The sequence below is a fragment of the Sinocyclocheilus anshuiensis genome, unplaced genomic scaffold (assembly GCF_001515605.1).
Source record: "Sinocyclocheilus anshuiensis isolate Anshui unplaced genomic scaffold, SAMN03320099.WGS_v1.1 scaffold25, whole genome shotgun sequence".
Taxonomy (NCBI): Eukaryota; Metazoa; Chordata; class Actinopteri; order Cypriniformes; family Cyprinidae; genus Sinocyclocheilus; species Sinocyclocheilus anshuiensis.
The window spans coordinates 320,523-337,076 of record NW_015536477.1 but is presented as its reverse complement, the minus strand read 5'-3'; the positions used below and the strand labels follow the sequence as shown (position 1 = coordinate 337,076).

At 35.5% G+C, this 16,554-nt stretch overlaps 1 protein-coding gene across 2 annotated transcripts in view; it reads left to right on the top strand.

The window, feature by feature from the left end:
* The window catches only part of LOC107663369 (short transient receptor potential channel 5-like), a 47,644-nt gene that overhangs the window by 18,002 nt on the left and 13,088 nt on the right, over positions 1–16,554 (top strand). The window contains exons 3-7 of one of the 2 annotated variants that reach the window (XM_016453615.1): positions 5,241–5,634; positions 8,775–9,296; positions 12,959–13,295; positions 15,738–15,877; positions 16,014–16,336. In XM_016453615.1, the coding sequence (XP_016309101.1) occupies positions 5,248–5,634; positions 8,775–9,296; positions 12,959–13,295; positions 15,738–15,877; positions 16,014–16,336 (1,709 nt within the window). In that variant the 5' untranslated portion in view covers positions 5,241–5,247. Of the gene's footprint in view, positions 1–5,231; positions 5,635–8,774; positions 9,297–12,958; positions 13,296–15,737; positions 15,878–16,013; positions 16,337–16,554 lie in introns of those variants that run through there. The other variant, XM_016453692.1, reaches the window with a different exon arrangement.

The following is a 16,554-nucleotide window of genomic DNA, read 5'->3' as shown; positions in this document are numbered from 1 at the left end:
TCTTTATGCACCAAGAGCTTGTAACACTCCAAAGAGAAAGGAAAAATTTAAATTGCATCATATGACCCCTTTAAGTATGGACATGTTCTAACAAAATTTTTTTTTCTTTTAATCACTGCTTTTCCCTTAAAGACATATTCTGGGTTTGATAAAAGTTTAGCACAATGGCATTTGTGGTAAAAATGCAGAAATGTTAAGGATATCATTTTATAAAAGCACTTATTTATTCCTCATTTATTGAGCTGTAAAGTTGTTTAAATCATTTTTAAAGTTATTTTAGGGTTTTAATGTTTGTAGTGTTGTCATGGCTTTGAAATTGTAAAATTGGATTTAACATTACAAAGAAAATGTTAGAGAGCAGTTACTCATTACTGTCGAAACAGTGAGTATTTGAACATTTATGAATTGGCCCCGTTCACTGTAATTGTAAGTGTCTCACTGTAACTCAAAGTCAATATCTGTCCATTTCTTTCTAAAAAATCTTTTATCCCTTTTCTTCAACATCTTCCCAGCCATGTTTGTAAATAAGATTGCTCTTGTAGAGCCAGCTTGATTAAACAAGTTAATTAAAGTAATCATTTCTGGTTCTCGTGGACCATGATGATTCTTGTCATAGCTTGGTATTTTGAGATCGATATTTGAAAAAGCATCTTATGTGCCCACTACATCTGAACCAAAATGATCTCTTGTCAGGAGTATATGATTCAGGCCAGTGGAGGAAACCCGAGTGCTGTAGAAACTAAAAACCTTAACATTTCTAATCTCTAAAGCACCGATCCACTGCATTAAACTAGGAATAAGCGAGACAGAGAGGAAAACCCACAACTGCTGTGGGAGATCAGTGTGAACTTAAATATGCGTGTTCACACTAAATGTCAGCAGATGCTCATGGAACACAACCAATGAATCCAGTCGTTCCGGGATGTTTCTTTGAGCTTGCAGAGGGTGTGACGTTGTACATGCTTCTCTAGCTCTCTCTTCTCAGTCAAGTTCTGCCATTCCATCACAATGTTAGAACCTAAGTGCTAGGCTAGTTCATCTTTTAAAGACAGCTCAGCTTCTGCTCATAGCTGGAGGCAGAGGTCTGTACGGTCCATCAGAGATTTCTGCTTTTGCTGTTTGTTTCAAATGAGTAATTCCTGTTGTTGAAACATGCAAAAACAACATCCATCTCTTACTCCCTCTATAAACACACAAACAGTATTGTTAGTGCTCTCTGTTTTCACGAAAACATTGTTACTTACACTGAACTTACTGTTGACCGTAAGTGAACATTTAGTTTCATTAAACTTACTTTAGATTGTGGAGGATTCAGCAAATGAAATGAAAACAATATGGTTAAATGTAATATAAATCTAAAACAAGAAACTTAAATCTAATTGAAAAACATTTGGAGTAATCATCAAAGGAGTAATGGAGTAATTTGGAGCCTAATCATCACTGGAACATTGTAAAAGGAAATTCGCCTTTAAAATGACAAGAATCTTGATTCATGTTTTATGCAACTCAGAGAGACAGTTTTTGTTTAAACATGTATATATTAACGATAGCAGTGGGTCTGTGCGCATTCACTGTCAAACCACTTTAATAAACTAAGGTGTCCATCCAGGTCTACAAACATGCTGAATAAAACATGGGTCAATTCCCCGTGGAAGCCTTCTTTAGCTTTTATGAAGCAGTGAGGTGTAAAGTTCAACAGCAAACGGGAAAAACACTCAGCCTCTGTTCTTACATAATGAAATAATGAAATACTCACTGACATGAGTATAAAGTGCATCAAATAAAATTTTATGATATTCGGATTGACTGAATTACAGTAAAACTGGGCAGCTGTCTTGCTTTTGGTGAGGTCCACAAACCCTCATGCCAGGATGGCTGAATTACTGCTACAAACTCAGAGTGCTAATATTTGTTCAAGTGAGCAAAAAGGTCTGAGCTTAAAAGTGTAATTTTATGTGACTGACCAACAATTCTAATTTCTTGTAGATTGGCCATCACAACTCTTTGAAATTATGGATTAATGATGCCCTTTAAAATATTTGACATTTTAATTAGCAAGATTTTGAATTATTTTATGTGATTTGTGAGGGTTATATTTTTCATGTTTAATTTGAGAGATTTTACATGAATTTACATTTTATTTGTGAGGTTTTACATATCATTTGAGAGGATTACATTATTTTATATGCAATTTTTACATTTAATTTCATTGTTTTAAATTTCATTTGAGAAATTGTATTATTTAATGTGTAATTTGTGCAGTTTACTTCATGTTACATCATCATGTCATCTGAGAGTTATTTTAATACATTATTTAACATTTAAATTGACATGATTTACATTGTTTTACCATTAAACTGTGGACAAGGGTGCTAATTGCTCTTCTTGGTGTACACACTTGACTCTATTTATCAACAACACAATTGCATCAATCATTTGTTAATAGGGATTGCTTAGTAAAGCCTTGTATCTCTAGAAAGGGTGAAGCAAAGCAACACAAGCCAGCTATCTTGGCAGTTGCTTACATAATTTTACGCATCTGTTACCTGCCATGTCTAGAAATCGAAGGGGTGTTATAGACTGGCAATGCTGTGTGATCATGCTTAGAGATGTTTACTTGTCACACCAAATATACTGGCAATGCATGAAAGAAAATGGAAGAGAGAGTCACCTGATAAAAATGGGAGATGGCCTGGAAATAAAAAAGCCTTAAGACCTGTGGAGAAAATAATTCTATCTTGACTGAGTTTGGAGATAAAAAAAATAATAATCTAAATATTCAAAAGTATGCAATCTTACATATTCAAAAATGATTCTTAACATAATGTATTATTCAAAAAGCTTAAATATTAACTGTCAAACTAAAATGGACATATAATACTCACCTATAAAACAAAGGATAGACACCCATTAGAATCAATGTTGATAAAAAAAAAACAGTAAAATTTAAATTTACATCAATAATACATCAGCAAATTATATTCCAGTCTCACCTTCATTGATGTGGTTCAGTTCCTAATTATCGCAATGACAGGCGGCAGTTAGTCTGCTGCTACTGTTACCCAGGGCGTCCCCCAGGGATCTGTCATTGGCCCTCTGTTCTTTCTAAACTACATGATTCCCAACAGACAAATAATGTGACGTCAGTCGCTGTTCTAAACTTTCCATCACCCTCATTACTGCATGATTTCATGGCTGAGGCTCTACATGGATTCTTTCTCATGTTTCACACAGAAAAGGCAGAAGTTCCATTTGTGTATTGCTATGCTTCTAAACAACAGCTTGTATGCTGATTTTTTTTTCCACCAAACGTGTCATGCTGAGCATTGTTGGGAAATGTTACTTTTAAATGTAACACATAACAATATTGAGCTAATCATTATAAAAAGTAATAATTAACTATGATTTGCATTACTTTATTTTATTATAGGGGCTGTTCACACAGGACATTTTTTTTTTCAATCTGTATGTAAATATGCACTAAACTGCATGCATCTTGTTGTCAATCTATTTAGACACCATTTCAAGCTAAAAGCAAAAACACAACTCAGGAAACATTTAGTGCTGCTAAATGGACTAAAATATATCTGCTAAAATGACTTAAATTTAAATAATTCTAAACGGATAAAAAGACTAAAAAATTACAACATCCCCTGTAACCATCCATTTTCTTACTAAATATGTTGACCCCAGATGTCTAGAAGGATCACTTCAGACTGATATTTCTAAAAGTTTCAATCACTTATAGTGAATAGCTCTCCTTGGAAATCAGGGCTCAATCAAGCATGAACAAATTGAGGGAAAAAATCATCTTCATATCACAGTTTGACACCCTTGTCCAGCTGACTCTCCTGGACACCTTGGTGGGAGCTCCAGTTGATAGGGCATTGGTGGATCATCTGGACATAGCACAATATACATATATACAATATTCTGTGTACCATCTGCAAATATATGCTGGATAGATAATATCATTAAGCATTTCAACATCTGATTAATACACATGTCTTCAGAAAGCTGAAGAACATAGACTTTAGTTCTGAGGTTTGATCTCCATCAGTGCCAGTCTGAATGGTATATTTAAGACAGAGCTGGGTAGATTACTTACAAACTGTAGTCCATTACTGGTTATAGATTACATTATAATCTAGGTTACCCATTTTAGATAATGTATTCTGACTACTTTTTAGATTACTTTTGAATTTTTTTTGTTTGTTTTGTTTTAAACGTACCATTTAGTGAGATGCTTTTCTCCCAAAAATTCAGAAGCATGGATTGTAAAATTATTTACATGACATTTACATGGCCATTCTATATTGTGAATATAGTAAAAGCTAAATGGTATGACACCGTAGAATTTTTAGAAAGGAAAATGTAAAAGAGAAAAAATAAGAATTAGGGAGAATCAATAAATTATGAATAATTTACTGCCATTGTGTGAATGCAATCATGTAATTAATAAAAACGTAACTGTAATATGATTATGAACATTATAAAATGTAATATACTGTACTCTAATTACAAGTACTTGATTTTTGTAATCTGATTATGTAATCCAGATTACATGTAATCAGTTGCTACCCAGCTCTGATTTTAGACTTTTTTTAAACTAAATATATCCCACCATCTCTTACATGAAGCATCAGTGAAACTCATCAGAGAACGTAGGTTGTAGGAGGAGTTGCAGGAGATATTAGTTTTTAAGAAAGAGAGACTTTTGTGTCTTTTGGAATGACATGAGGGTGAGTAAATGACGACAAAATTTTATTTTTGAGTAAACTATCCTTTTAAGGTAAGGATCATCAATAAAATGTATTTGTATATATAAATACCATGGCGAAGCCAGTTGCCACATGTGTTTCATAAATGTTTTAATTTTAAACTATTTATTCTGCTGCCAAAACAATAGAGCGATATTTCACGTTATTTATTTTTTAAATTTTTCATGTAGTTATTAAAATATGTGCTGCATCCTTTTAAGAGCATTTATGGTAGAAATGATTTTTTTTTTTATCAAATCTTTGTGTCTATACTGAAAGTAGCTTTCAAAAATAGGTTTATTCTAAGAAACATTAAAAAGGTTCAATTGAAATATTCACTTTAGTAAAAAAGTGTTTGCCTCACTCCTTCATCTGGATTTGTTATGATTTGGCATGTCAGTTTTGAAAGAAATGGCATAACTGATTGTTTGCTCAATCTCTGCACAGCTTTGTCTGGACTTGTGTCATTTTATGTCACAGAGTCCACATGAACCCTATGGCGCAGCTATACTACAACAAAGCCAGTAACTCCCCGTACCGCGATCGCATCCCGCTGCAGATCGTGAGGGCGGAGGTTGAGCTGTCTGCCAAGGAAAGAGCCTACCTGACGGCGGTGGAGAAGGGTGACTATGCTGGAGTTAAACAGGCACTTGAGGAGGCCGAGATCTATTACAACATCAACGTGAACTGTCTGGATCCCCTGGGCCGCAGCGCACTCCTCATCGCTATTGAGAATGAGAACCTAGAGGTGATGGAGCTGCTGTTGAGTCATGGCGTGCACATGGGTGATGCACTCCTCTACGCCATCCGCAAGGAGGTGGTGGGAGCGGTGGAGTTACTGCTATCCTACAAGAAGCCAAGTGGCGAGAAACAGGTGCGTGAATATTATAAAATATAACATTAAAAAGTGTATAAATCACTCGTTTTTATAAAGAAACATTGTCCAACACCGACACCAGCAGGTAAAGTTAGAGCGGGAGTCTCTCTCTCCTCCTCTGAGCCCATTGAGTTTTAACAGACCCCTTAAAGCGTGCCGAGAGTTTGTTGGGGGGTAATCGAGAATGAATGGGGGAAAGTCACGCGAGAGTCACATCGCGATATGACTGGTTTATTTTCGGCTCTGATTGGTTCATGTGATAAATCCTGCTAAATCTTGTGTTCGTGCACGTTCCACGTTCGCGAATCAGACTGAATAAACAATATAATGGCATAAATGGGAAGACTAAATTAAAAAAAGCAATTAAACAACTCACACACTTAGATATAACCAATTTGGTATGTCAAAAAAAGACTTAAAATGGCATGAATTGAAAACATGATCTGTGGGAGTTTTTAGTGAGTAGCCTAATCAGCTTGGTGAAATGTAATAAACAATCATTTAATATTGTGTTACATTTTAGACACAATATTGTCAATATTGCCTGTTTTTGTGCAATTTCGCCAATGAAAATATTACCTATAAAGCCATACGAGAACTGTTGTGCGTCTCTGATCAACACACAGAGGTGTTTAATTACTGAATGAATCCACGGTTTTGAATGAATCGATTGAGCTAATGATTCCGTGAGCCATTCATAAATACACGGTGCGTTCCAAATGGGATATATCGCCCTCCGAAGGGCACTTCAGAGTGAAAACAATCATGGCCGCCATATTGAAGGGTTGTTCCAAACCGAAGTGCTCAAAACTGGCCACTTCAAAGGGCCCTTCGGAAATTAAGGATACAACTGATGGACACTTCGGGCCCCCAAGATCCTTTGCACAAAGTTGTTTGGCATCACAGAGTTCGACTTCACCTATAAATGTATGTTTAGTTTTTTCTATACTACTGTAATATTTATACGAGTTAGATTTGGTGCATTATTATGGTCAAAACGTCATTGTACCTAAACAACAATACTTTACAGCTACCTTTATCAGTCCATTCAAATGTTTCAAATACATAGACACAATATACATTACAAATACATATTACATTACATTACATTACATATACAAATACAAATTATATTTAACGTAAAAGATGTTTGGGCGTCAACCAGCGTACAAAATGTGCGACGAACGGACGAAGTCACATCCTTGATCGTCTTGTTAAGATGACGCAGAAGTGCGTTCCAAAAAAATAGTTTTTTTTTTTTACCCCTACACCCTTTACCCCCTTCGAAGCTCTCACCCCGGAGGGTAAACCCTTTGAAGGGATTAGGGCATAGGGATGAACCCTTCTGAATGGAATGCAGGGACAGTCACCGGTTTTGCTTTTGAATGAATCAGCTATTTGAACGAATCGGTTGAATGAATGACTGAATGGCTCACTCATTAAGCCAGTGATTTGCCGCCACCTACTGGCTCTTTTAGTTTTATATTAAAAGTATTGTTGTTTGTTTTTTAATAATATCATATTTCAGTATAAGTGTGTTTTTGTATGTTGAATCAAAATATTTCTTTATTAAGCTACTTTTTTGTAATGTCTATTCAGTGCTTTTCTAATTTAACACAATAATGACTTTAAATGATCTGTTATATTGACTGAAATTAATCGACACATGATTTACCAATTAAATAATCTAATCTAATCTGAGATTAATTTGATTAATTAATCGGCACATTGTGTAATTAATTAGATTAAAACATTTAATCACTCTGACAGCCCTATTTAAAACATAAAACATAAAAAATACACAATAAATTCATGTTAAAAAATCGTGCTCTGACACCATCCCCCAACCCCACCCCCCAAATTCGCACCCTAAAAAAAAAAAAAAACAACTTTCTGAAATGTCTCAGTCAAATCTCAATCAGTGTTTCAACCACGGAAAGACGTCAGTGAAACAGCTTTAGTAAACAATATGTTGGGTAGTCATTTAGTCAATTAGAAAAAAGTTATTTTTACTTCACTTAGCGATGTCTAATTTATATGAATAAATCTGTCGTTGCAACAAGCCACCGTTTAAATGTTTATATTTCAACAAGAATTCTAGTATAAACATAATTATATAATTAAAAAGTTGATATAAAATTGCCTTATGTGCAATTTAAATGTTTGTATTCAACTTTTTGAGTGGTGATTATTATATCTAAAATAAATACCAATTTGTATGCATTAGTTGAGAGACTGGCATTGGCACTGAGCTATTGATTGTTTTCAATAACTGACACGTACTGTACGTGATATCCAAATGAATCAATACCTAATCAAAATTGCACATGAATCGAATCAAGAGCTAGCGAATCAGAATCTAATCAATTTGTGAAATCTGTGTCAATACCCTATTGCAGAGTTTCAGTCCTTGCTGTAATTTTTATTTATTATTATTATTATTATTTTTATTTTTATTTTGTCCTGCTGGAAGTTCTGGAGAGCACAGATTGAAATCATGTACACGTAATGTAGCTTTCAGAACTCAAAATTTTCACTCCAGTCCAAAAAGAGAAGGCTATTTACTGAAATCAAGCATCAAAACAACTCATTCTTCCTTAACTTTGTGACATCATGCAGATGTATTCATCAACACATCCATCCATATTTACATGTAAGATTGGGGGTGATGGACACTTGAACTTGTCAAATATGCCAAGTTCAAGTGTCCATAAAAAAAGATTTAAAAAAAAGGTAAAAACTGATGGAAATTTTATTTAAAATTTAATTTTGTTATAGCCGTAACCATAGTATTAAGCCCTTATGTCCACTTTAATGTACCCTCAAAGGGAGGCAGCTAAAAGTTGGCGCAAATTGGGCTGATGGCGCATTAAGCGGCTCTCAAGGGTCAAGGGTCCTTAAGGTCTCTGATCATTTTAGAAGGCCAATTGACACTGCACCGACAAATGGTAACAGACGCATTTGTCGGGTTTTGTCTGATCATTGTCTGTTGGTGTTGGTTGGCGATTGTTTTTGCTGATTGCAGGTCATCTTTAATATTATGCACAGTACATTGGACTGAACTGTAAAGACTGACAACTTCCTTAATAGCCTACTTTTACTTTTATTTATTGCTTTCTTTATTTTCACTCTTCAAGGTTCTTTCTCACTTGATGGACACACAGTTTTCGGAGTTCACACCCGATATCACACCAATCATGTTGGCTGCCCACACTAACAACTACGAGATAATCAAGCTCCTAGTCCAACGAAAAGTCACCATCCCGCGGCCACACCAGATCCGCTGTGACTGCGTGGAGTGTGTATCTAGCTCTGAAGTGGACAGCCTGCGGCACTCCCGTTCACGTCTAAACATCTACAAAACACTTGCCAGCCCCTCTCTCATCGCCCTTTCCAGCGAAGATCCCATCCTCACTGCGTTCAGGCTGGGCTGGGAGCTGAAGGAGCTCAGTAAAGTGGAGAACGAGTTCCGGCAGGAGTACGAGGAGCTTTCTCAGCAGTGCAAACTTTTTGCTAAAGACTTGCTGGATCAGGCCCGTAGCTCCTGTGAGCTGGAGACCATCCTCAACCATCGGGATGACCACAGCGAGGAGCTGGACCCCCATGAGTGCAGAGACCTGGCCAAGCTCAAGCTAGCCATCAAGTACCACCAGAAAGAGGTGAGTATCCTAGACCGACAGATTTTAAGAAGGGATTGCGGATCTGAGTGACCACGTCCTACTTCACTATCCTCAGGGGTATGAATCTTGGTTAGACAGCAAATGCTGGGTTAAATATAACCCAGCGCTGGGTTAAAAAGGGACAAACCCAGCTATTGGGTTGTTTTGACCCAGCGGTTGGGTTGTTTTGACTCTGGGTCAAAACAATTCTAAAAAACCGCTGTGATTCAATTCTAAAGCGATTCTTGCTAAATCAGAATGATTTGATTCATCATAAAGTTTGGTTCAATTAATCAAATTCAATTCTGTATTTTAAAAAATGTATAGGATTCTTTAAATACTTCTGCTAATGTGTCTGAGGTAAGAACAAAATGAAAGACAATCTACTTTAGATTCTTTATTGTGCAAAAAATTAACTTTTCAATGACCATAGGAACCCTAATTCAGTATTGGTTCAAAGGTAAAGTTCTAATCTATGGTTTCCAAAATTTCCATAAAATGAAAAAGTTTAATTTAGGTAGTGGCCCTAAAGTAGAAGAAAACAGTGCACAATGTCTCCACTAATTCACACATGTAACTAATTTACTTTACCAAATCACGATTCATCAACAATTATTGACCAAAATAATAATAATAATAATAATAATAACCAACTACAATTATACTGCCAAAAAGCATCTTTCTCACAAGAATGTCATTATATTATGAATTATTATTCATTATTAATTATAGTGCTTTTTTTCTATCTTTTTTTTTTTTTTAGATCTTGGAAAGTGTGTGGTTTTTTATTTTTGCTCACAGCTAGTCTCCACGAAGAACTAAAACTGGGTTTCTCTCTGACTTGAAACATAAGCAAGGTTATGCATGCATGTGAAAGTTAACCTTAAAGGTGGGGTAAGTGATTTCTGGTAGCCAATGTTGATATTTCAAATCACCAAAACAAACATGCCCCTACCCCAAAAGGGTCTCGCCCCTATTTTGATAGGTCCGCCCCACACATTCGTACGCAACCCAGGCAACGATTAATTCTGTGAAACAGAGCAAAACCAATGTTACACCGTGTCTACACCGGACGCGAGTGGCGCGGCGCGACAAACTCATTATAATCAGTGATGTTGTCTACACTGGATGCTGCTGCGTTCTATTTATGACGTACTGACACAAATTTAAAATTATTTTCAGCGGTCGCTTTATCGCGTCCAGTGTAGACAGACTTTAGCTGTTGCTGCGTGGTGCGACAACTGTCGCGTCCGGTGTAGACACGGTGTTACTCACCCATATCGAGAAGAAACAAAGCAACCTCGGCGTCCGATCGCAGGCCTTCCGCTCCTTGAGTTCTCTCCAGCGCTGGAAGGCTGATCCGATATTTACACGGGTCCTACTTCTTGCCTTATCATAAGCCTTCTTTTGTTCCACAGACGTTTTCCTCTTTTGTTTTTTATCCGCCATCTCTTATCTTTCTGCCGCTCGGCTCGGCTAATGTCCGTCCTGTGCACTAAGCGCTCTCTCCTCCACATCATGAGTAGACACACCCCTTACTGCTGATTGGCTACAAGTTTGTTTTGGTCCTCGGCCCACTCAGTTTTCTAAAGCGTTTTTGAAAAAATACATACCCCACCTTTAAACTTGAAAACTTTTACTATTATCATCAAAAACAGGAATTGGTTTAGTCATTGTGTAAGCTCATTCTCCTTGTGGCATTTTATAAGCAGCTTATGAGATAAATATAAATAAAATGCAGTGTTTTGATCAGTTAATGTCAGTAAAGCATGTATAAACCTGTAAACATTTGTCTTGTCCTCAAGCATCAAATTATGTTTTCTCTACATCATGTTGCCTTAATAAGTGTATCATATTTTGGCTGTGCATCAAATGCAGTGTATGGGAATCTTGTCCTCCTCATGCATTTTATTGATCCTAGTTTTGTTTTTTTCCTCATTTATCAACAATACATCTCTTGCTGATAAATTAATAAAATAATAAAACAAAAAATGTAATAATTTAACAAATAAAAATATGAAAAATTTAATTACCAAACCAGGACATTTAAATACCATTAAATACCAAACCAGGACATTAAAAAGTTTTCTTAAAGTAAATCAGAACTTTTCTTATTTCCCTTAGAAATTATATCTTGAGATGAAGTGCTTTCATAAGATCTGTTGTTTTCTAATGCTGATAGAATCATTGCAAAATGTTTTCATGAGAGGTGACAGTTGCCATTGCATTTTGAATCATTCGTATGTTTAATAGGAGCCCACAGCAGAAATGACTCCTTTCATAAAACATAATAACATTGCATAGCAATGTAGGTCAGGCTGCAAGAGAAAAATGTGATTTGAGAAACATTATTTATACGATTATTATGGACAGGCACATCATTTTCCACCTGTATTGTGTAAAAGGGAGCGATTTCTGGGTGTTTGAGAATTTTTTTTTTTTTTACAGTGCTAAATTACAAACCTCAGATTAACTGTAAAATTGTGTGAGAACATGCAGGGTTGAGGTGGTGTGGCATAATGGACTAGTAGATGAAAGTTTGCAGGTTTAAACCTCACAAGGGTTTATTTGTGAATCATCAACACTGGGCTCTTGAGCAAGTCATTCCAGGTTACTCCAGGGCAATAGATCTTGCAATAAGTGTAATGTCATTTTTAGATAAAAGTTTTCCAGTGATAAAAGTAAAACTAAATGACTTCTTACTCAAAGTCTGACAGTTTGATTTAATAATTGATTTCACCTCAAATTACTGTGGAAAAAAGGTATTACGTAATGACATGAATGTCAAACCCCACTGATGTTTACTCACTTAAAAACCTTTTCAACATTTATGCTTTTGCATATCATTTGTTGTCAGTTTATGTGGCCTTGTTTGCTTTTCTTAGGATGATTGATAGATAGTAGTTAAGAGAAAAAAAAATTTACATTAAGTTAAAATATGGGTAAATGTCACAAAGAAGGACCGAAGTGACTTGCAATAGAGGAACATAAGCACTTCATCACAGATTCAAAACAAAACAAAGCAGCAAACAATAGAGGAACATAAACACTTTGTCACAGATTCAAAAGAAAAGAAAAGAAAAGAAAAGAAAAGAAATCAAAAGAAAAGAAAAGAAAAGAAAAGAAAAGAAAAGAAAAGAAAAGAAAAGAAAAGAAAAGAAAACAAAAGAAAAGAAAACAAAACAAAGGAAAACAAAACAGCAAACAATAGAGGAACATAAACACTGTCACAGAGGCAACAATTAAACAAAACTAACATTTTTACATATGTACATTTTTTTCATTACATTACGTATTATTGTATAATAATCTATAAGAGATGTATATATAGTGGGAGGAAATGTGCTTAATTTTGATCAAATTAATAGCATAATACAAAAAAATTATATTAACCACTTTATTTAATTAAGATGTTTCTTGACAGTTTTTTTAGATGCCCCCTTATCCAATTTTCATATACATTCATATTATTATATATTATACACCAAGTTACCAAGAATATGTGCAAAACATCTGTATGATTTTAACATCCATTTAACACTTTTAATGCATGAATGTTAAGCAGTTAAAATATTATGCCAGATACTGAATACCATCTTTATCTGTATTTGTCATGAATTTCACTGGCTTATTAGATCATTCAACTATTATTATATTCTCAGTTTGTAGCTCAGCCCAACTGTCAGCAGCTCCTGGCAACACTGTGGTATGATGGGTTCCCAGGTTGGAGACGACGTCACTGGGCAGTGAAGCTTGTCACTTGCTTCATCATTGGCCTGCTCTTCTCTGTCTTCTCCCTCATATACCTTCTGGCTCCAAAGAGCACCCTGGGAACCTTCATCAAGAAACCTTTCATCAAGTTCATCTGCCACACTGCCTCCTACCTGACCTTCCTCTTCCTCCTCCTCCTCGCCTCACAGCATATCGTGCAAACTGACCTGCATGTACAAGGACCTCCACCCACCATCGTGGAGTGGATGATCTTACCCTGGGTTCTAGGTAAGGCTTCTATTAATGAAATAAAAGTCACTTAAGAGAGTATGTATGTTTCTTAACACACTTTTGAAAAATGTACTTTGTATTAGTTTCAAATTAAAAGTTGTAAATCATTCTTTTTCATCAATCTTTTGTCATTCACTTATTATGATGTTGACTAACATTCTAAAGCACATAAAAGTACTTCATTATAATTTTAACTGTAGTGTGTTATTCAATATTATATTTAAAGTTAATATATTTTTAATGTAAATGTGTAATTACTAGTGCTTTCAACCGATTAATCGTGATTAATTGCATCCAAAATAAAAGTGTTTGTTTACATATTATGATGTGTGCTGTGTATATTAATTATGTATATATAAATACACACACATGCATGTACGTATTTCAGAAAAATATGTTATGTTTATATTTTAAATAAATGTATTTATAATATAAATTATATGAATATAAATATAGACATGTAAATACATGTAAATATTTTCAAAATATATACTGTATCGGTGTGTATTTATATATATACGTAATAAATATACACAGAACACACACATATATTATGCAAACAAAAACTTTTATTTTGTATGTGATTAATCGCGATTAATCGTTTGACAGCACTAATAATTACAAATGTATAGTATTTAAATACATGGCATAAAAGGTTTCAATATAAAAAAATACATTAAAGTGTATTTTAATTTACCATTAAAACTTCTCAGCACATTTGGCAGTACACTTACTGTAACCATATTTCAAAGACAGTAGAAGTAAGAAAATACATATAAAGATGTACTTAAGACCTTTTTTAAGCACTCTTAAGATCAGCTAATTGCATTTAATATAAATTTAAAGCCTTATACATTTTTATTTAATTCTAAATAACACTTGCAGATGCAATTAAGTGTCTGAAATATAACATTCAACTATTTTTCATATTATATTAAAATATATATAATATATTTATAATCTAATATATTTATTTAATATATTAGATATAATAATATATTATATCTAATATCTAATAATATATTAGATATAATATATTTAATAAAATAAATTTATATTTTGTCCATAATATGTAATCTTTTTAAAAGTATGCTGTACTTCTTTAGCACATGTAGTTAGTGTACTTCTTTAGCACATGGGATGTACCTTTTCAAACTTCTTTTCAGAGTCTTTTTCATTGTCTACAACACTTTAATGCAGAATTTTTAAAATCCCCATGTAGAAAATGATTAGGAAAAATAAAGTGGGTGGACACTGTTGTGCTGGAATTCAAAGTGTAAAAATCTAGTCTCAAATATCCATTTAGCTCAAATAATGAAGAAACGCTGATCTGTAACATTCATTTATTTGGCTCATTTCTCAAGCAGTAAAACTGTTCGACTGCACAGGAAATAGATATGGCAGTGGTTTTATTCCTCTCATGAAGTAAATGAATACTGATGAATTATTGATATCATAATTTATTGACCTCAAGACAAAAGCAGAGGAAATTATATCTCAAGCCCCCAGTTCAGGATTGATTACACCAGGGCTCAATCATAATGGCTTGAGGTTTTCTCTCAAAGCAAACACAAGCCCAGAAGTACACACAAGTGGAGGCTTGAAACAAATTATCTGTAATCTGGAGGACAGGTGCAATCAGCGAGAACGGAGTTTGCTTTATTTCTCTGAATATGAGCACTAGGCAGTGGAGCAAAGAAAATGTATATATGTTAGCCTAACAATAATCGTATGTTTTCTGTTTTCTGTTCCTGTATTTCTGTATTCCTCAACTGTAAGTCGCTTTGGATAAAAGCGTCTGCCAAATGATTAAATGTAAATGTAAAAAGTTAATTTCAATTAATTAATTTTGGGGACATGTTACAGAGGCCCCGAGGGGCAGGGTGGGACGATTGCCCAGTATTATTTTGATCTTAACACACCTGTTATTAACTTTAAAAACATTTTTGTTCACCTTGCCACATAGGGGTTATGTAGTGAAAGTGGACAGTGTTTCCCACAGACTTGCACTCTATTTGTGGCGGCATATATGCAAATTCATTCTCTGCCAGCAGGAGGCGCTTGTAGAGCGGGAGAAACAGAGGTTTCCCCGGTAGCCGCTGTACACAAAGCAGCGCTCCGCTCACAAACACTGCTTTATCAGACATTACATGCAAGAAGAAATGAAAACGACATCCAAAATTTTCTGAAGACAGGCGGTTTCCTTCAGAAACACAGTTATATAAAAACACCTGCACCGGGTTTCGATTTTGAAACGTGCAGTGCTCATGTTTATTCAACGAAGTCAAAGCCTTTTCGAAAATCTATTTGTGGCAGTCAGTTTTGATATTGTGGCGGGCCGCCACAAATAAATCAATGTATGGGAAACACTGGTGGAGGAACTGCACTTTTTGTACTGTTGTGCAGTTATTGTAATGTTTTTAATTTTGGTCCTTGCAGGCTTCATCTGGGCGGAGATTAAAGAGATGTGGGATGGCGGTTTCACAGAGTACATCCATGACTGGTGGAACCTAATGGATTTTGCGATGAACTCCCTCTACCTGGCCACTATATCTCTTAAAATGGTGGCCTACTTTAAGGTTGATAACAGCATTTTTATGAAAGCTACAGCACTAGAGTTGATACCATCACAGAAGACCACTTGCAAATAGTTTCAGCTCGTACCAGGAACTAGAACTGTCTTCATTTATCTCTCATATCTTCTCTCTCCATCAGTACAACAGCTCCCGTCCTCGTGTGGAGTGGGAGATGTGGCACCCTACGCTCATCGCAGAGGCTCTCTTCGCCATCGCCAATATCTTCAGCTCGCTGCGTCTCATCTCTCTGTTCACCGCGAACTCTCACTTGGGCCCACTGCAGATCTCTCTCGGCCGCATGCTGCTGGATATCCTCAAGTTTCTTTTCATCTACTGTCTGGTGCTGCTGGCCTTCGCCAACGGCCTCAACCAGCTCTACTTCTACTATGAGACGAAGGCGTCCGAAGAGCCCAACCACTGCAAAGGGATCCGTTGTGAGAAACAGAACAATGCCTTCTCTACGTGAGTGAAATATATTTTGAAGTTCTTCAAGTTCTTCTTCTTATCAAGCCTAAAAAGAAGTACACTTTAGCAAACTTTTAAAGAGGCTACTGTATATGTAGAATTCAGAAATCTTTGTTATTAGCGACACGCGTGCACCATAGACTGTATAAAAACAGTCACCCGTAGGTTTCCGAAGAGTGTTTTTGAAGCTCAAAGTGGGCTGCCATCTTGGCAGC